The following is a 19,372-nucleotide window of genomic DNA, read 5'->3' on the forward strand; positions in this document are numbered from 1 at the left end:
CTAGGCCCGAATGGGTCAAACCCAGGGGTCAACGACTGGAGATGAGGCTTGAAGAGGGTCCAGTCTGGGTTTGGTGGGGAGCGGCGAGGAAGGTCCGGAGCGGGAGCTGGCCTCCCGCCCCTCTCCCGGGCTGGTCCTCAGGTCACGCCGGGCCTCCCGGCTGCCGCGGCCGAGAAGCTTCCGGCTCTCGGCTCTGTGTGTACCTGAGAATACGTCTTCTTTAGTTTGGCTTAAAAAATATTCTAGGCTTTCCAAGAAGGTACTTGATCATTCCACCGGCTTGCGGAGTGAGCGAGTCCTACAGAAGAAAGAATCCTTGAGGAAAACGGCCGAGGTCAGGCCAGGGACTCTGAAGCAAAAACGCTGGAAGTTCAAGGGAAAACGAAAACGAGGTCTTCTCACACGGCATCCAACGTGAGGGCGGAGGGTGTTTTTGGATTGGTTTTAAAAGACTTTTTTAAATAAATGTTTTTCATCTGCTGCCAAAAGCAGAAATAAATATCCAAAGGAGATGCTTATCTAAGTTCTACAAATTTCTACTCAAAGTGACCTGGCCTGCTGCTTCTGCGCGTACTGGGGACGATGACGGAGAAGCTCTGGGGCTGGGAGCGGCCGTCCTGCCACCCGGCCAGCGAGCCCCGAGCCCCGGAGCCCCCTCTGCTGGGTCGCCCGGGTCGCGGGGTGGGGGCTCCGCGGGTCCCCGCCTGTGCGCAAAGAGGCTCCAAGCTGAATTCTAAGAGCCCCGAGGGCAGGGAGAGGTGGCTGCGAGGGTCACTGGGGCCTCGGGGAAGCTCGGGGCTCCCGGCGTGTCCCTGCCAGGGCCCTGTGCACAGAGGGCCGGCTCAGTGCCCGGCCGCGGCCTCCGGCTCAGGGCGCGCGGCCTCCTCCCCGGGGGCGGCGGTGCCGGCTGCGGCTGGCGTGGGCGGCGGGGGGATGCTGGTGAGGGTGCGGAGGCTGCAGGGGTCCACAGGAGGGACGAGGGTCAGCGACTCCACGCTCAGCGTGTCGGCAGTGTCCTCGCAGAGCAGGGAGATGGTGGGCTGCTGGGCGGGGATGAGGCTGGGGGACAGGTTGGCGGTCTCCACGTCTGCGCTCCTAGCCAGCGTCTTGCTGGGCCGGGCCTCTGCTTCTGTTTCGCTGACCATCACCAACTGGTCGGGGGGGTTAGGCTGAGGCGGTTCTGTCGTCGGGGAGTCATCTGGGCGAGGGGAAAAAACCAAAGGCACACTTAGCTCTGAGACGCTCTGCGCACGCCGCACCCCCGCCCCGTCCTGAACAGGCCCAGGGAAAGCTGGGGGGTGGGTGGGGAGGGAAGAGATGGCTGCTCTTGGGGGAAAAGCTTGTCTCCGCTTTCTCCTTCTGGGGCACAGAGGCTGGCCCATCCAGTCTTCCACAGGGCCGGGGGAGAGCCCGTCGGGCTCAGGGCCACCCTGACTTGTGAGGCAAGGTAGGGGCGCATCAGGGAAGCAGTTCCCGGGTGCTGGGGAACAGCCCAGGCAGGCTGTGCTGGGGTGAGTCGAGGGCCCCCCGCCTGGTGGTGAACACGCGTTCAGGGGAAAAGAGGCTTGGGTGTCTACACCTAGTGGCATTTGCCCAAGAAGAAACCCACTGCCATAGTAAAGGGAAAAAAAGGGAATTCTCTGCAGCTTGCAAAACCAAAACAAAATCTTGGATGTGGTTTGTCTCCTGCTCTGAGTGCTGAGTCAGCGCCCAGGAAGGCGCTATGGCCGTGGGGGCCACTCGAGAAACCACGCGGGAGGCTCCACCTGATGACGGATGCTGTTGTTTTCAGAGCAGCCATGCCTTTTTTTCGGTGCTCTTCAAAATCCTTGTTTGGGTTACAATCTACCCATCTGCTTCCTGGTGAACCAGCCGAGAGCCTGAGGTCCACGGTGGAAAAACATCTCCCCAACTCCAGAGGGTGGTAATTTACAAACATTGCTAAGGAAGCTGTGGGTCTCTTGCTTGAAAGCAAATTTTTTATGTGCAACAAGTCGTGGGGCAACGAGCCCTCGGGCAGCAGGGCGGGCAAGCATGCCGGGCCTGGGGTGCTAGGAATGTCCTGGGACGCAACGGGAGTCCAACAACGTCAGACTTTTTTTTCCTTTTACGTGAAGCCAAAACAAAACAGAAGCACAAATGGAACACAGAGCAAAAGGATGGAAGAACCGGGAGCAAAATAAAGGGCACACAGGTGGGATGAGGAGGCAGAGGATGCGCGGGCAGGAAGCTCAGGGCCACACCCAGTCTCCCAAGGCTTGCCCCCCGCTGCCCCCCGCGAGACTTGGGGGAGTCGGGGCTCTGACAGGGCTCAACTCACGGCTTCGTAGACGGTTTTCTGTTTGTTTTTGTTTTTAGAAAAATGGGCTCAGGGAAAATCACCGACTGCGTGGGGCTTGGGGTCGGCCTGGTTCGGGGCGGGTGGCTGAGCACGAGCGGAACGTGATTTGGGGGTGAGCCGCACCCAGGCGTGTGGAGCAGCACTCTGAGAGCACCCCGGTTTCTCTGGGCCTCAGCGAAGGTGCACCCTTCAGTATGGAGTCTGTGGGGAGGGGCTGGTCTGCTGGGCATCAGACGTGGGGTTCTGAGCATGGGCCTCCAGCTCCCCTCGGGGAGACTGCATCACTGCGGGCAACTCAGAAATGGCGAATCCTCGGAAAGGCGCTTTTGTGCCACCTGGAGACATCTGCGTAGCATTTCCTGGGGTGGGGCTCCTCTAAACTGCGGCTGGAGGCCCCCTGCCTGCTTTTGCATGTAGATGTTCAAAAAGGCTGCAAACCTCTTCCCCCACCCCTACTGGGGCATTTGGGGGTGAGGATAATCAAGGATGCGGGAAAGTTGTCAAAAACAAAGAACCAACAAACAACACCACATGCACAAAACTGATTTTGTCGTTAGGAAAAGAACTAACAGTTTTATTAAAGGGGTGTTTTTTCCCTGAAATAATAGACTGATTTCTTCACCCGTCAGCCACCGCACTCCCTAGGAACTCAGAACTGCTTCCTGAACGTGATGTCCCCATACACAAGAGGGGAAGAGGGAGAGCCTGGCCGGGTTTCCACCAGGGAGAAGGACTGGGCCGGCAAGGGCTCACGTCCCTGTCGAGGGCAAAGGTTACTGCTGCCCCGCTGGGCCAGAGTCTTGAGTTACAAGTTGGGGTCAGGGAACACTGACTTCCAGGAGGGGAGGCTGGAGCGGGAATCCCCAGACCCCCAGGTTTCCCTGGCCCTGCCCCAAAGTGACCCCCAGCAGCAGATTCTGTGTCCTAGGCTGGTCCCTTTCGAAGCTGGTCTGCAGCTTTGGGGCAGGGGCTTGGCTGACCCTTGTCAAGCGAGTGGCAATTTCCAATGAAAGTCTGGGTTTGCGGTGCTCAGGCTGGGGTGGGGGCTGCGTGACGTGGGCGGGGGAGGGGGGCAGGAGGCACAGCACAGCATAGCGAGTGGGGGCAAAGCACAGAGGAAGTGGCTTGAAACGCAAAAGAAGGCAAAAGGCTCCTGACTGCCAGGCGGGGGCGGGGAGGGGCCCACCGAGGCTGGGCAGGGGCGTCTGGAGCACTGAAGGAGGGGGATGCGCCCCAGTCCAGCCACGGTGGCTGAGCATTAGGATTTTGGCTGCAACGTGGCTGAATCCATCACTCAGCTTCGAGGAGGGTCAGGGAGAAAGGAAAAGACAAAAAAGAAGCTAATTCACTTTTTGGTTGCTTTTTGAAAAGTCACCCAACCCTGGTGGCCTAAACTGGGGGACATTTCCAGGCTGACGTGGGGTAAAGGGCCGGGGGATTTAAAGGATGGCTCCTCAGACAAGCGAGGCCGTGAAGGCCTGTGGGGGAAGGGGAGGAGGGGACCCGCTGCGGCTCTCGGGTGCCCCCCGGGCTCACGCGGGGTGTCCTGGGGGCCCCCTGGGCTCCACCTGTATGCAGGCCCTGCGGGTGGCGGGTGCAGCGCGGAGGGCGGGGGCGGCTGGGCCCACGGAGGCTAATGGAGGAGACCTGCCTGCGTGGACCGTGCGGGAGTTGCCGTGACAGCTGCCGGTCGAAGCACTAAACCCAGTGGCCGCCGTGCCTGTCGGCCTCCGACAGGCTGAACACTCGCCGGCGTCCTTTCCTGCCACTCCTGACTAGAGGGAAACACAGCGACAGATCATAGAAAGCCTTTAACAATGGGACAGAGGAAGTGACATGGAGGGGGACACAGAGCAGCAATGGACACCAAGCATCGACAAGAGCGCGAGGGGAGGGGGGTGCCCCGAGGGAGCTCGTGACAGCGGGTGTGTGGAGTGCAGCCCCCCACGCCGGGGACACCCCCACTCCGCTCCCTGGGACCAGGTGGGGTCGGGACAGCTAGGAACCAAGTGGCTCGTGCGTGGGACTCAATCGGGGTAAAGACGGTGAGTTTGGTCCTGTTGGGAAAGAAAGACGGGGTCGTCAGCGCAGCTGATCTCGGTTCGAAACCTCTGGGAGGACGAACACAATCGCCTGCCAGTTTTAGGTGTGAGCCGGCAGGGAAGGATGAAAGTCGGGTACCCCACGAGAGTCTGGGGAGGGGACGCTGTGTGAGTGCAGGGCCGGAGCCAACCCAGCTCGTGAAAGCAGGTCTCGGAGCCCCTGGGGTCGCCCACTAAAGCTTGCAGCGTGGCCCTGTGAGTTCTGGGAGGGCCTCGGACACGAGGGGCACCCTGCGATCCCCCTCCCGGCCGCCGGCCAGTGCTCTCGGGATGAGGCCCAGGGACCCGTGTCCTTGAAAACCAAGACTGCACCGCAGCAGGAAGATCTGAGCCAAGGTGCCGTGTGGCCGCGGGCGGGTTCTACCGACTGGAGCAAAAATGTCCAGAGTATCGGCGCCAGGAAGGAAGCACGGACTCAAGTCAGAGCGACGACACCAAACGTGGAGGTGCAGGACAGACGGTGCAAGTGGCTACTGCCTCCGGGCTGTACTTATGCTTAAAGATGGGCACGGGGCTACACTTTGTGGTGTGTGTATTTTACCACAAAAAGGTGCCTCGGAAGATGCTGGGGAGGAAAACGCACCCATCTGACGAGCGGTTTCTGTCCATAAAAGTCCCGCCTGGCCACGGTCAGGGGCATGGCTAGCTCTCAGTCAGCCCTCATGGGGCTGGGCGCTGGGGTGCGGGCCTCCGTTCACACGGTGGGCTGGGATGTGGGGAGGGGGTTCTGCGGGCTCCTGCTGCTGGGCCACTGGGAACCAAGCTCCTCCTTTCTCTAGACCCTTGAGGATGAGTCCAGGTGGCCGCAGCTCAAGCCTCCGCGTGCCTTACAGTGGACATGGGGACAGCCCCTCCCTCTACTCAGACTCTACGTTTCCACACACACTCTTCCATCCTCCTCCTAGAACATGTGGGAAACAGCAGCCTGGAGGTTGGGGGCAGAGGCCTGAGAGGGAGCTCGGGTGGGTCACAGGTTTGTTGCCGAGGGGCCAGATTTCTCGTCAGAATCCCACGGAGAGACTGGGTGTGAGTGGGCACGTGGGTGTGCGCGTGCGCATATGCCTCGTGTGTGCGTGTGCACATGGGCGTGACACGGAAAATCTTTCTAAGATATTCCTACTGGTTCCACAATTGGTTCCAAAATTGGGTCTATTTTCTTTTTCCCGCCATATGTTCTCTACAATTTCGGCTTCTCAAAACCATAATATGTTTAAGGGGGAAAATATGCTGACTCAACCCTGTAATTTTCTCACTGCGGAACAAGCTGAGGCCTACCAGGCCAGCTCTGCCGACGAGTGGGCGACGCGCCGCCGGGTTCCTGGGCGCGCCCGCCTAGCCGGCGCCCAGCTCTGCCCTGGGACCGGGGGCCCGACGGCTCCTCTGTCAAGCACGGTGGGAACAGGTGGCCTCTCATTTCGGGTGTTAAAACCAGACAGGTAAACGACTGACCCTGCAGATAAAATCTCCTCGCTCCCCACTCTTTCTGGTTGGTTCCCCTGGTTACCAAGGAATTCAGTTTTGACCCTCCCTGCAGCCTGCAGCATCTCTTGGCCCGATTTGAGGGACAGCCCTTGCTGAAAAGCCCCTCACAAGTGTCCACATTCTGTCTCGGGCACGCGGAGCAGGTGCTGCTGGCACAGAGGGCGCCAACATCCTTCCTGGGCTCGTGGAAGGGACATCTCCCCAGAAGCCCCCTATATGCCTTCATCATAGTCTGTGAGCATCTGTGAGGGTCACAGATGAACCCTGAAACCACCCCCTTCCACCCCCCACCCCGCTTGCCTGGAGGTTCCATGCTCTGTGCTGCCCTGTGTCCCCGGAGCCTGCACGTAGTAGGGACTCAAAACCCAGTTAGAAAAAGCTAACATGTGGGGGAGGGGACCCAAAGTCATAGATAAGATGCAGACACGGGCCACTAAGAGGCCGAGAGGGAGGCCCGCTCGGCGGGAACTACTGAGGTAGGTCTGAGGGCCACAGGCTCAGCGGGACACTGGGCCTCTTACAAACCAACCCCGGCAGGAAACAGATGGTCCCCAACAGCGTGAAAACATATCTGGCCCTCAGTTTCATGCCCTCATTTGGGGATGAACCCATTTGGGCTGGCAGAAGTGGCCCTCTGGGGTTTACTCTTGCTGCTGATTTCGGGGGACCACCAGGTCTCCCCTCAACAGGAGCCCATACAGCCTAGTCAGGCTGGGCCTGTGACCAGGCTGTGGCTTTTCCAGTGGGTGCTGGAGCACCAGGCACATGGGAAGGAGAAGTGTGCACCTGAGTGACCCCGGCCAGGATCCAAGCCGAGGCCAAGGCCAGGGACACCCTGGGAGCCAGCCGAGGTAGACCCAGGAGCTGTGTGGCTGTTCCACTGGTTGTTTCGGAGCGGAACGTGGGGTGGGGTGGGTTGCCCAAGTTGAGGCTCACACTGGGCTCCTCCTCACAGCTGTTGCCTCTGGGTCAAGCCGTGTGAGCTTCCAGAGCCCCTGGATTTTCAGCTATGCAGGTGTGGTAGAGTGGGGCAGGATTCCGTGAGGGGGTGTCTGCAAAGTGCCTCCAAGTACCATGCCTGCACACGGGGCTCAGCTTGGGGGGCATCCACTGCAGACAGCATGTGGCCCCCCTGGGCTTTTTAAGGTAACTTTGTGCAACTCCAGGTTTCAAACCATGGAGAAGAGATGTGGCCCACCGGCCTGTCCCTGGTGGGGTGACACCTGTGCTTCCGCGCCCCCGCCCCAACACCTGGACATGTGAAGTGAATCTTCAAGGGCAAAGAAATCTGCTCATGTGGGCCGCAAAGCTGCCTTCCCTAGCAGGGAGCCTTCTGGATGCAGAGGCTCTGGAAGCACAGGGACAGGTGCGCTTCAAGAGTCAGCCCTGTGCCCTCAAGCGGCCCCTTGGCTGTGCGGCAGCTGCTCTCTGCTGTCCCCGCTGGGAGGGTGATGGGGAGAGGCATTGGCCCGTGGCGCCCCACTGTGGTCGAGGGTGGCTGCCTCTGGCCACTGTGGTAGGCCCCAGCCAGGGAGAAGGAGCACAGAAGCCTGACCCATGCCAAGTCAGGAAACGGGCAAAAACCCGCCTGACAACAACTGCCTCCCCCTCCTATCCTGCCAGGTAGGATATCCCACAGACGCTGGAGCCATCTGGTCAAGTCCTGCCCGGTGGGAAACACGGAAACCCTGGGTGCTGCTTTCTGGAAGGAGCTAGGAGGTTGAACAATCTGGCCTGGAAGTTTGGCATCACAAGGTAAGTGACCGGAGGTCCTGCAACCTGCCGCCCCAGCTCATGAGCCTGGGGATGGGGCTGGCTCCGGGGCCAGGCACCTATGCCCGCAGTCACCGCGGCTGAGAGTAAGGTGCACCTGCCCGAGAGGCCAGCTGCTAATCGGAAGATGAGTTACTTTAGCGTCTGCAGGCCTCGGACATGTTTGGGTGCACGTAACACTTGGGCCCGGGCAGCAGGGTTGGGCAGCATAAAAATGGAACCTGCCTGCCTACCTCCCCAGGCCTGCCAGGGACGCCCCAAGCGGGAGCAGACACCCGAGTGGCCTGACCGTCACTTGTCGCCAGAACGGCCTGGCTACCCGGCGGTCTGGCTGACGGCCCCTGCACTTCCGAGAGAAGCAGTCAGTGGAACCGAGTGGGGGTGGCGTGGGCTAGGATGGAGGGCCCGAGGGAGGCCACGGAAACCGACTGATCCGCCAGAGCCCCTGAGCCTGGCGCGGGGCCAGCACAGGTGAGCACCCAGGGGCTGGATTTGGAGAATGTGGGTCTCCTCTGGTTTCGATTTTAGGCAAAGAAGTCCATGGTTCATGAGTTTGCTTAGCTGTTGGCGGTGCCTCTAAAAGTGAAAGAAAGGCACAGAGAACAACCCCGGGAGGCAAGCATGAGTGCACGTCCGGGTGCACACAACACAGACGCAGGCACTGCATGGTGCACACACAAGCACGTTGACACACAACCTGCACTTTGGCCCAAAGCCAGAGGAGGCCCGGCTTCGGAGCAGGGCGTTCTGTCTGAACTCCCCAGCTAGGAGCCGGGGTCGGGCAGCAGCCACTGCCCGGACATGCGGCCAGCCTCGGGTGGGCCTCAGAAATGGCCCAGGGAGGGCGCCTGCCTGCCCCGGCCCCGCAGGAAGAGGAGCAGGTGCTAAGTGAGGGCTGGAGGCGACCCTGACGCCCGGAACCATGAACGTCAACAGGAGACGGGGGCAACAGATGCTCATGGGAGGAGGTGGGCGCTGGACCCCAGGCTGGGAGACGTGCCAGGGGCCCCACGCCGGGGAACACAGAAGCTGGAAACTCCAGACTTCCACCTGCCAGAAGTGGGGAGATGGCAGCCGAGGGCCCTCTGAGTCTCTGGCACCCAGTGGCTCACGCCTGACATGTCTCTTCTGTGAAGGACTCTAGAGTGGGGTCAGGAGCCCCGAAGCCCGGCGAGTGAAGGCTCTGGAGGAGACCCTTCGGGAACAGCGAAGGGTGCCAAGCGTCCCCACAGGGCATGTGGACCAGTCCCCGAGGGCCTCCCTTAGCAGGGGTGCCCAGGGCCTGCCAGACCCATGAGGTCAGGCTTCTCCATGTCTCTCCTGGAGGCCAAGGCCTCTGCGCCTGCTCGGGCCTCCCCTCTGTCTGCGTGAGGGGCCATGCTGGTTAAGAAACAAGCTTGGGGTCTTTACTCCTGGGATCATCCGGTGTGAGGGGCATGACAGCTGAGCACATGGGGCACCCACTCCCACAACCCACTCCAGACTCCTGCTTGTGGGGTCTCTGCCATGTGTGCACTTGTGTAAGTTCCGGGAGGTAAGACACAAGTAGCCTATCCTGACAGACTCTCAAAGTGGGGCGAGGGGTACCCCTGGTCACTCCTGAGCTTCACCAGACTTAAAGAGGAAACTGGTTTGTTATGGAAGGAAATATCATCAGCAGGGACCGGACTTCCCGCCAGGCTTCGATCAGTCTGGTGTGGGAGGCGCCTCCTCCGGACACCCAAGACTCTGGAGGTGATAATGGGGGGATTTTGGCTCAGCCGCCGCCCTCCTGACCCCCAGCTCTGCAACCTGCAAAGGAGCGAGTCCTCCCCTGTGGGGGCTAAACCAGTGGGCATGGGCAATACATTAGAGTGGACACAGGACACGCCCTGAGGGGCAGCGCCCTCAAACCGGTGGCAGCGGGGAGAGGGAGTGTCAGCAATCAACGGGAGGGGTCCCTGGGTTGCCCAAGCGCCCCTGTGGCCCTCGGCCATACCTGTGGGGCTCTGGGAGACGGAAGGGGTGGACACAGAGCTGGCTCCCGAGTCGCAGTGGCTGGTGTTCCCGCTGCCGCTGGGGCTCCCGCTGGCGGACGGCGAGGACACGGACGGCGAGCTGTGCTGGTTTATGCACTGGGCCACGGCGAAGCCTGCAAGAGAAGGCGGAGGCTGACCGGGAGGGAGGAGACAAGCTGGCCGCCGGGCAGCGGTGTGCATGCGAGCCCCCGCCTCCCAGGTGGGCTGGGGTCTCAGACAAAGGCTGTAAGACCCAAACCCAGCTCCTGGGAAATGTGGCGCTGTCCCTGGAAAGAGCTGACCTCGCGGTCGTGGGGCTGAGTGGACACCCGCGAACTCTTCTGGGGTCTTCCAGGGGAAAGGGAGCACCAGAGGACACAGCCCCGGCGCTCAGGTGTGGCTCACTCTGCCTCCTCGGGGTAGCCTCGGGCTGTGCAAACGTGCGAGAACTCTGCCCACGGCTCCAAGGCTGGCAGCGGGTCCCTGAGTCGCCCTGTCGGAGAAGTTGGCCCATTTTGGCGCGGAGGAAAGGAACTGGCAGCTACAATGACGGAGGCTCCATGGGCCTTGCGGCAGATCTGGGCTTGGACCGGATGGGCCTTCCCCGCACCGAGGAGTGGACGAGCTCCCATTTCAGAGATGTTCAGACCTGGGCAAAGCCTGGCTCCCCACTGGGCCCACGCGGCCACACTCTGTGCGACCTTCCCCAGCATCTAGTGGGGCTCATCACCGCCGCTCTTCAGCCCCGCGTGCAGGGAACACGGGACTTGGCGTGAGGTGAGAGCATCGCGGTCTCGATAGTGAAGGGAGGCCCTTCCGAACAAACCTGGGGGCCTGTGGACCCGTGTCGTCCTGCAGTCTGCACCCCTTTTCCAGTCTGCTTTTCTAAAAGGCTGCAGTTAGTGATTTTGTTCACTAAATACATGAAAACTCCCACAGGACCCAGGGACTGATACGGAGCCGTGGTTCCTGCTGCAGCCCCCAGGAATTGGGCAGGGCTGCCCAGGGTAGTGGGGCTCAGCAGACCCTGCTGCTTCAGAGGCATGGCCATGTGAGGGGGTGATGGGCGGCAAGGTCTCCTTCCAGCTGAGAGAGAGAACCCCACCTTTCTGGCCATTCACATCAAGCCTCTCTACCCCCCCATCACACTCACCCCCACCAGCCCAAACCTCATCATGCCACCTGCACTGCTCCAACCTCACCCAGTCCAGCTCTCACTGATACTTCTTCCCGAAGGTTCTCCAGGCCCTGACCTCAGAACTCAGGAAGGCGCAGGATGTCAAACAGGTCTGTAAACTACGACCGCTAAATAAAGTTTATGGGAGCAGCGCCACAGTCCTTTGCTTAGACTGTCTGGGGCTGCACTGCTGCTCTGAGTAGTTGCCAGAGACCATATGCCATGAAAAGCCTGAATATTTTACTCTCTGGTTCTTGAGAGAAAGGGGCAGAGGACGGAACTCGGGCTTGGACCCCAGGAAAGCCTGGCTTCTATCCCTGAGCTGCTCACTTTCAGCTGAGGGGCCTGGGCAAGTCTCTGCACTTCCCTGAGCCTCCTTGGGGGGCGGGCACAGGGCCTGGCTGGGGGATGGGCATACAAGGTGCTTGCAGACTCCCTTAGGACTTAGGGAGACCCCACAACTGGCCACTGCAGAAACGCTGTGCTGTCCTAACGTGTGCAAGCATTTTTGTCTATGGATCAACTCCTCAGAGACTGGGATTTCTACCTGTGCCCCGGGAGGCCCTCCTGGCTGCGGGCACTGTGAAGGCATTGCTGCTCAATTCACAGCTCTCCTGTAGGAGGCCAGCCAGAACAGCCGCCTGGTGCTCAGCAAGAGGCAGTGTGTGTGTGTGTGTGTGTGTGTGTGCATGAGCGTGTGCACCAGTGTGTGAGTGAGGGGAGGGGGCTGTGGGGAGGCCCTTAGATTGCCAATGGCGGATACGGAGGCAAATCCAAACACCAGCAGGGAGATTCCCCGGGGCAATCGGCCACAATCCCTGAGAGCCAGCTTTACAGCTGCTTCCTTCTTAATCACTTCAAGTGGTCAACCCCCAAGTTTACAAGCTATTTACTTGCCTCGAAAATGAATCACCCCCTAACAAATCAAAGTGTCAACATGGCTTCCCCGAGGTGGCTTCAGAGCCAGGACAGAAGGGGCCGGGGAGCTCGGTGCTGTGTGGCCCTGACACCCCAGCAGAGAGGGTGGGTGCGTGGCTGTCACCCCTCCCTTGAGACACGGCTTCTTCTTCTTGCTCTCTATTGGTTTGCTCTCTATTGGTTTTTGTCTAGCACTTGAATTTATTTTTTCAAATTATTTTTCTATTGAAGCAATGTTGCCTTATCTTTCCTGCTCCTTAAAGCCCTGGTTTATTCCCGTAGGATCTCTGGGGTGGAGCCTGGGGGGCAGCCGAGTTGAGGCTGAAACTGAACTCAGGACACTGGAGTTGCTTCCCTTTGGGAATGGACGAGGGCTCAGCCACCGACTGGTCATCGTGACAGCGTGCTTTTGCCTGTGTCGGCCATTAAATAGAAAAAAAAAAAAAATCACCACCCCCACCCCCACCCTGTTTGCAGGGTCTAGCTGGGCAGAGACCAGCAAATGCCTCTTTCCCTCACCTGCTGGCCCTGCAATCTGCCTCCCTGCTCCCCACCTCACCCTTCCCTGCCCTCCTCCACCTGGGCACTGAGGACCCAGAAAGGCTCAGTGTTTTGTTTTTTTTTTCCCTTTTTCTTTCTTTTTTTTTGCTAATTGCTCAGGTTCCCTGTAATTTCCAGGGGCTCCTTCTCACATCAAAGTGGCGTCCCTTTGAGAGTTGAGGTGCAGGAGGGCCCTGGGGAGAACCTCCTATTTTTGCTTTATCCCAGCTAGGCTAGACGTTCCTGATGAGCGAGGTCTGGCAGAGGTGCCAAGGGGCTTTCTGAGGGTGAGTCAGACACACAGGGGTGGCCACAGCCTTGCAAACCCACCGACGAGCCAGGAGACCCTGGAGCAGGGGCACAGGCTTCCGGGGCTCTGGAGACCCTCTCCCTGAGATCCACAGTCCCTGCCTGTGACTGTCTCCAAGGCCATCTGGATTCTCACACCTAGAAGGATCAGCAGTGGACCGTGCCGTGCCAGGATTCACAACACCGGCGTGTGGGGCAGGGAGCCGGAGACACCTGGAATGTCAGGGCTGAGGGAAAGGTCAGATGAATCTTAATACATCTGAGTGACGAATCCGCTGCTACATTAAACACGCTGGTGTAAAGCTCAGGCGTGAGGCGGAAGGCTCCAGGCAGGGAAAACGAGAAATGGTGTGTCCGTTGTTGTAAAAATTGTTTTAAAAAGCAACTCAGGCTCCTCTGAGCACAGAGACAGACGGAGGGGTGGCAGCAGAGGCCGGGGGTAGCAGGTGGCTGTCTGGGGTGAGTTCTTTTATTTTTTTTGTGCTTGTTTGAATTTTCCAAGATTCCAACTATAATCGAGAAGGAGGGAGGATGAAGGAGGACGGATGCAGCGTCGGGGCCGTAACACACCCTGGCATGTGTCCTGGTCTCCAAAGCCCTCTTTCCAGACCCTTGGGAACCTCCCCAGAGCGGGGCCCCGGGGCTGTGCTCCAGGATCAGGCGGCCCTGACCAGGGGCGAGGCGCAAGCCCCGCTTTCTAGGAGCCGGGGCTTCACAGGGGCAGCTCAGGGTCTTCTTGCTGCCCTCTGGTCATGACCCGCCAGTTATTCTGGGAAAACAAACTAATGAGGGACTCTCTGGCATTTGTTAAGCACAAAAATACCACCAAAAGGTCAGCCTGCTATTTTAGGCCCACTGACTGATAGAAGGAGTCAGAACCCCAAGTTCAAATCCAAGCTCTGCCCAAGTGGATTCATGGCCTTGGACCAGCTACTTGACTATACTTTGTTACACGCCTTCTCCTTGGCGCGAGCAGCTCCCTTCAGCCTCCCTGTTGAGCAGATCGCTGTGGGTATTAGAGCCAAGAGCTGGCCCAAGGCCGCCCAGGGCGTGTGGATGAGCCTGCCATGCTCCTATCCTGCTTGTATCTGGTTCCAACATTCACACGTTGAGGCATTTCCATAGAAAACCTGGGTTTCAGCATCTTAGAGAATGAAAAGATCTGGCTTGACCAGGCCTGTTCCCAGGAGGCGGCAACTGGAGAGCAGGCTGGGTCTTTCCCCAATTCCGCTGGCCTGGCCCTCCCAGGCTTTCAGGTCATAATTTCTGCTTTTTATCCATAGGTTCTTACGACAGGGGGACGTTTCAATCCCCCAAAGACCTTTCCTGCCAGCCCCTCCTCAAACCCTACACCTTGGAATCACAGTGAGGGCAGCTGCCGGCCTGCCAGGGCCCAGGTGGTCAGACGCAACAAGAACCACTTGCTCTGTGCCTCTACGGAGATGTTCCTTCCGCCTGGAATCCCCTTTGGCCTCTTTCCTTCTTCGTAAATCCCATCCCCATCCTCCACGGCTCATGTAGCGCAGGGCCAGCTAGGGCAAGAGCTCCCCGCTCATGGGGTTAACTGCTCTCCTGCGCTTGCGCGGTCTGCCCTGTCAGTCTCTGGGCCAGCTTGGATGAATGGAGGGTGGTCTTCCCAAGGAGGGCGCGGATTTGACTGCCAAGATGCTCTCTTATGCAATGGCGGTTATTGCTTTCACAGTTTGCGCCTGGAATCATCTGGGTTAGGTGGGCTTTAGATGGGGTTTCTGATATGGGGAGCTCTGTGGTCAGAGAACGGAGCAGCTAGGCACAGCCATATGACTAAGTTGTGGCTGATGATCTATAAATGGCACAGCACGTTAGATTTCCAGGAAGCTTCTTAAAAGGGAAACAGTTTACCTTGTTTGTTCTATTTCCTGAAACATGTCTAACATGGAGGTGATGGCTGGAACCCAGCAGCTACCCTGGGCCAGGAGGACGAGTCACATATTAGGGATGGCAGAGCACTGAGCAGGAAGGAGCTTGGTCTCTGACGCTTTTGTGGAATCCCTGACTACCTTGACGTCTTCTACCTGTGCAGCTGAACCTGATCTTAGCTGATATTTATATTTTTTTAAACAAAAAAACCTTTGTTAATGCAGGGAAGTGAGGTGAGTTCCATAAAGAGGCTGGGTGGCCCCCAGAGCTTTTGGCACGCTTCCTGGGGGAAATCTGGGAGTGACGGGAAGTGGAGAAAGAAGGATAGGGGCATGTGAGCGGGAGGAGGTGACTCTGACCCCTCCAAATCTTTAGGAAATGTTCCCTTTACTCTCTCCTTCCATAGTGCAAGTGGATGCTGTTGATGAGAAACAAGGAAAGGGGTGAGTTTCTGTCTGGGTTCACAGCAGGCCCCGCAGAAATTCCACAGGCGGGCCAAGACCCGGGTAGAGTGGGGACCACAAGAGACCACGGGTGGGAGGGGCTTGTGTGTGGTGGGCTTGAGGCCTGGCTTGAGGCCAAAGATTTCCTGAGTCTCCAGGCACAGGGAGGCTCCCACTGGGCCGTGTGGCCTGTCCCTAGAGCTGGTACCATGACTACGTCTGATCACTGATCACGTGACTGAAGTGCGAGGGCACTTTTGGAAGACACGAAAATCTCCTGAGCCGTGGCGATCCCAATGGGACCTTTGAAAAAGTGGGAGTGGCGGGTGCCAGGTTGGCTTTGGATTCACCCCAGATTTCTGCATTCTTCCGAATAGAAAGACCTCAGCCTCAGCCACAGCCTTGCCAGACACTCACTCTTCCACAGAGCCTGCTTCCAGGGGAACTGTGGAGGTGCTTATCTTTTTACACTCAAATGCAAACCCAAATGCCGCAGATACTGGTTACTGAAAACTCCTGAGACATGAACTGCAAGAGAGTCCAGCAATCAAAGGTGGTGGGGAAAGCGAAAAGGCACACACATGATTTCTGGCTAAGGAAGCAGCCGCCACCGTTGCTGTCTCAGGTCCTGGGAACAGAGACCTCAGGGAAAAGTGTGCCAACTGCCCTCGCCCTTGTGACACACCAGTTCACGCCCTGTCCCACGACACCTTCCTGGTCAAGGTCCCCGAAAGCAGATTCCTGGAGGGCGCAGGTGCCTGACTGGAGAAGGGGCCTCGTCTGGAAAGACGGTACAGGGTCATGCGCTGCTGCAACTCTTTTTCTCACAGTGAGACTCCAATTTCTATGCGGGATGAAACTGGAACTGCTCTGGCCACACAGTGCCTTACCAAGGCTGGGCTTCCCCTCTCTTTCCAGATACTTCGTGGATCCCACTCTTTAAAATCACAGATGTGGCAAGTGGGGACCTGAAAGATAAGCCCACAGGCTGCAAACTCAAGGAGACCCACCCCGGGGCTGGTGGGTAACTCTGGTGAATGAGTAGGGGGCTGGAGGCAAAAAGGCTGACTGTCCCCTTGAGACCCAGGGCAAGCTGGGAATTAGGCAGTTTTAGGGACAGTGCAGGAGGGGACCTCGGAGGAATTTAGGGAGGCTTCAGAGATAAGGACAAGCAAGGGAAAGTAAACAATTCCACCGGGAAAAACAAACATGCCAGGACCAAGGACAACACTGTTAACGCTGGTCCTGGTTTCCTTCAGGTGGTAAAGGGAGGCGGAGATGGGGAAATGGAGAGTGGTTTAATTTATGGACAACTTAGAAGGGCAGCTGTTTAACTTCAATGCAGAGATGCTCATCCGAGGACTGGGCCATAAAGATAAAGATGCAACAAATGGGGAAAGAGAAAGCTGTTAGATCAGGAATGTGAAGATCCCCCGCTCGGTAGCAGATGCAGTGAGACAGCCGAGAACTCACCAATCACAGAGAGCCGGGTGGGGCTGTAGAATAATGAGGGACAGAAGGTCTGTATTCCCTGAGACCCGACTCCACTTTGGCTTCCTTGCCCCTCCCAGGCCTGGTTCCCTGGCCTGGGAGTCCCACTTTATTTCTGATCTTTTTCTCCTCAATAAACTTTTTCTTTCTCTAAACAAACCCGCCTCTTCTCGCTTGCTCGCCTGAGCGTCTGCGAAGTTCCTGCTGCGGCTTCGTGAGATGACAACCCGTGGGGGTCTCGTGGCTGGGGCTCAGCGCTGCCCCTGCAGCCTGGGATCTGTTCCTGGCTGAGAGATTAGGCCTGACAATTCCGGTATCACCCTCAATTTTCTGCCATTTCTCCATATTTGATAAGAGACCCAGGCCCTGGGAAACAGCTCTCCTCTACCGGGAAACTAAACTCAATACCAGGGACATTCAGCCTGTGTCAGGGAGGCAACAGGGGCAGTAGAGACGACAGAAAACTGTTCAGTGCAGCTCCAGGTCTCTCCTGGCTGCGGCTACCTGAGACTATGAGCTTGGTGTTGGCCACGGCTTACTGTTCTTTAAGACAAGCTGTCTGTCTGGATTTTTATGTAAAGCCTGTTCCCCCTCCTCCCGCCAAGACTGCTTTTATCAATATATCGATAGATTGAACCATGATGTGGAAGGTCTGGTCATGTTAATACAATACTCATCATCAAGCAAGTAAGCAAAGGTGTCTGAAAGGCCTTTACAGACACGATTCCTAAGTAAGGTAGGGAAACAGCCTGCTCAGGAACTGCTTTCTTATTTGATTTTTAAAGCTGTTGACAAGTTGATTCACATCAACTTGTCTTTTATAAACAAGCCCGTGACCCCGGGCAGGCCCAACCAACCTCTGCTTGCCACCCCCAGCCTCTGTGCTGAACCCGGGGTGCCTCAGGTGGAGGCCACCTCACCCAAGCTCCTGCGCTGTGTGGCTTCTGAGTCTAAAGCTGTTTAGACCTCAAATATACCACAAAGAAGTCTGGTTTTCAAGAGACTTCTTTTATGAAAAAGCCTTAGATTTGAACAAAAACCCACCCTAACAAAAACCAACACTTATGCACGCTTGTCCCACACTGAGAAGCATACAATGGAACTGGCAAGGGGGTGGGGCTGGTCCGGGAGATTCAACCCCATGCAATTTTGGCTTGAATGAGGACCTTGGGGCGAGAGGGTGTGGGAGTTGCCTTTCATTAGCAAGCTGCAGCTCAGGTTTCCACGAGGCAGCGTTCACATTTTCTCACCCCCAACCCCCCCTGCAATGCTGGGAAACCGTAAAAAATCAATTGGCCTGGTGACCTCGAGCGCAAAACTGAAGGCAGCAAGTGTGCGGCCGAGGCCTGATTTCTCCCCTTGCTGGCTCCTTCTGGGCGCTGCCCTTTCACCTCCCAGTCTGCCTGGTCCCTGGGGTGAGAGAGGAGGGGCTGGCGAGACTGAGCTTGGGACTGCCGGTGCCTCATGATGGGCTGCACCTTCTGCACTGACAGGCCAACAGAACTTTCTCGTCACTTCTCTCTCAACGACGGCTCTGAAGATTGCACCCACCCTGGAGAGATGAGGGTCATGTGACAGGAGATGGGGGCTGGGAGCCATTGAGTGGGGGCCACACCAGAAAATCCTAATTATCCACAAGAGTTCAAAGCAGGGGGCGGGGGTGGGGGTAGGGGGGGTGGGTGTGCGCGGAGGAAGCCAATTCAAGTCCAACAACACGCCCACGATGGGCTTGGGCAAGGCCAGTGCTCACCCAGGGCAGCTCTCAGCCCTTTACACAAGCTCAAAGGAACCTACTAATCGAATGCCAGCGGCCCAGCAGACCCCTAAGGAGCCCCCCACACCCCCCGGACCCTGCTCACTACTAGGACCCTGAGGCTCCTGAACTGAACCCCTCGCTGTTGGCCTCCCTTTAGTGACCCACACATGATCCACGGCCTCAGGTCTGTGCACAGACTAGGTCTAACCCCTGCACCTCCAAATGCTTACAGACTTTTATTTCTGGTTGCTTTAAAGGGTTAACACGTTCAAGATACAAAAATAGCTGGGCACTTGCAGAACCTTTTAGCCTATCGCTCTTTATCCATGGTTAAATCCGCTTGGATTTTAAGGACTACGCTTGAAAACCTGCAGGAAAGAAAAAATGGTCTTCAGTACCTCGCTCTCTCTTTGTGCTATCTCTGCCCCAACTTTGCCCCGCCAAGCCTTTGTGCTCGTGGGTGAAGGCCTGCTGTGGCGGCCGCCCGCTCCATCCCCGGGAGAGGTCCAAGGCCCACCTGTCCCTTTGGCAGTGGGGCGTCTGTGCTGTGCTCAGCTGCACTGCGTCCCTTTGCTGCCCGGGACCCCAGCACCTGTGCAGGCCCAGGCCCGGCGGCAGGTGGAGAGCATGGGTAGACCATAGTCTCCGAGCACCTGGTGGCGCAACCTCATGCCGGCGCTGCCAGGACTTGGGCCCTGTTCCCAAGCTCGGGCCCCTGCCTCGCCCAGTCCCTGCCCGCTCCCGCCGGCATTACCATCTGTACATTAGTAAAAGAGCTCCGCAACAGTCTCTCAGCGAATGCACTAGAGAGCCCACCAGTGGCCATCTGGTCTGCCCCTTTACCGAGGCAGCAAACTGGGCTGAAAGAGCAGCGAGAAGGAGGCCGGTTAGAGAGTCATCAGGGAGCGCTTCCAGGCACAGGCCAGGAGGGGGTCACCGACCCCTGACTCCTCTGGGTCCCGGGAGCAGAAGGGGCCCAAAGCGGCCTCAGGTGGGTCAGTTACCACCCTGCTTGCAAAGGACAACCTCCTGATTCTGCTGCCCCCCGAGGAGCCAGTTTCTCTCTGGCAAGCCCTCTGCCCGCCTCTGTAGTCTCGGGCCAGAAGGGGTGAGGCTGCCTGGTGTGGATCCACAGTGATCAGAT

General features: G+C 58.1%; 1 protein-coding gene across 2 annotated transcripts in view; it reads right to left on the bottom strand.

Moving 5' to 3' along the window:
- Positions 1 to 711: 711 nt before the first annotated feature.
- The window catches only part of CLEC16A (C-type lectin domain containing 16A), a gene marked incomplete at its 5' end in the record, with an annotated part of 180,168 nt that continues 161,507 nt past the window's right edge, over positions 712 to 19,372 (bottom strand). For both annotated transcript variants that reach the window (XM_084249156.1, XM_084249155.1), the window contains 2 exons: positions 712 to 1,198; positions 9,677 to 9,829. In XM_084249156.1, coding sequence (XP_084105282.1) covers positions 843 to 1,198; positions 9,677 to 9,829 — 509 coding nt within the window. In that variant the 3' untranslated portion in view covers positions 712 to 842. The remainder of the gene's footprint in view (positions 1,199 to 9,676; positions 9,830 to 19,372) is intronic.

This window comes from Talpa europaea, assembly GCF_964194135.1.
Source record: "Talpa europaea genome assembly, chromosome: 12".
Classification (NCBI taxonomy): domain Eukaryota; kingdom Metazoa; phylum Chordata; class Mammalia; order Eulipotyphla; family Talpidae; genus Talpa; species Talpa europaea.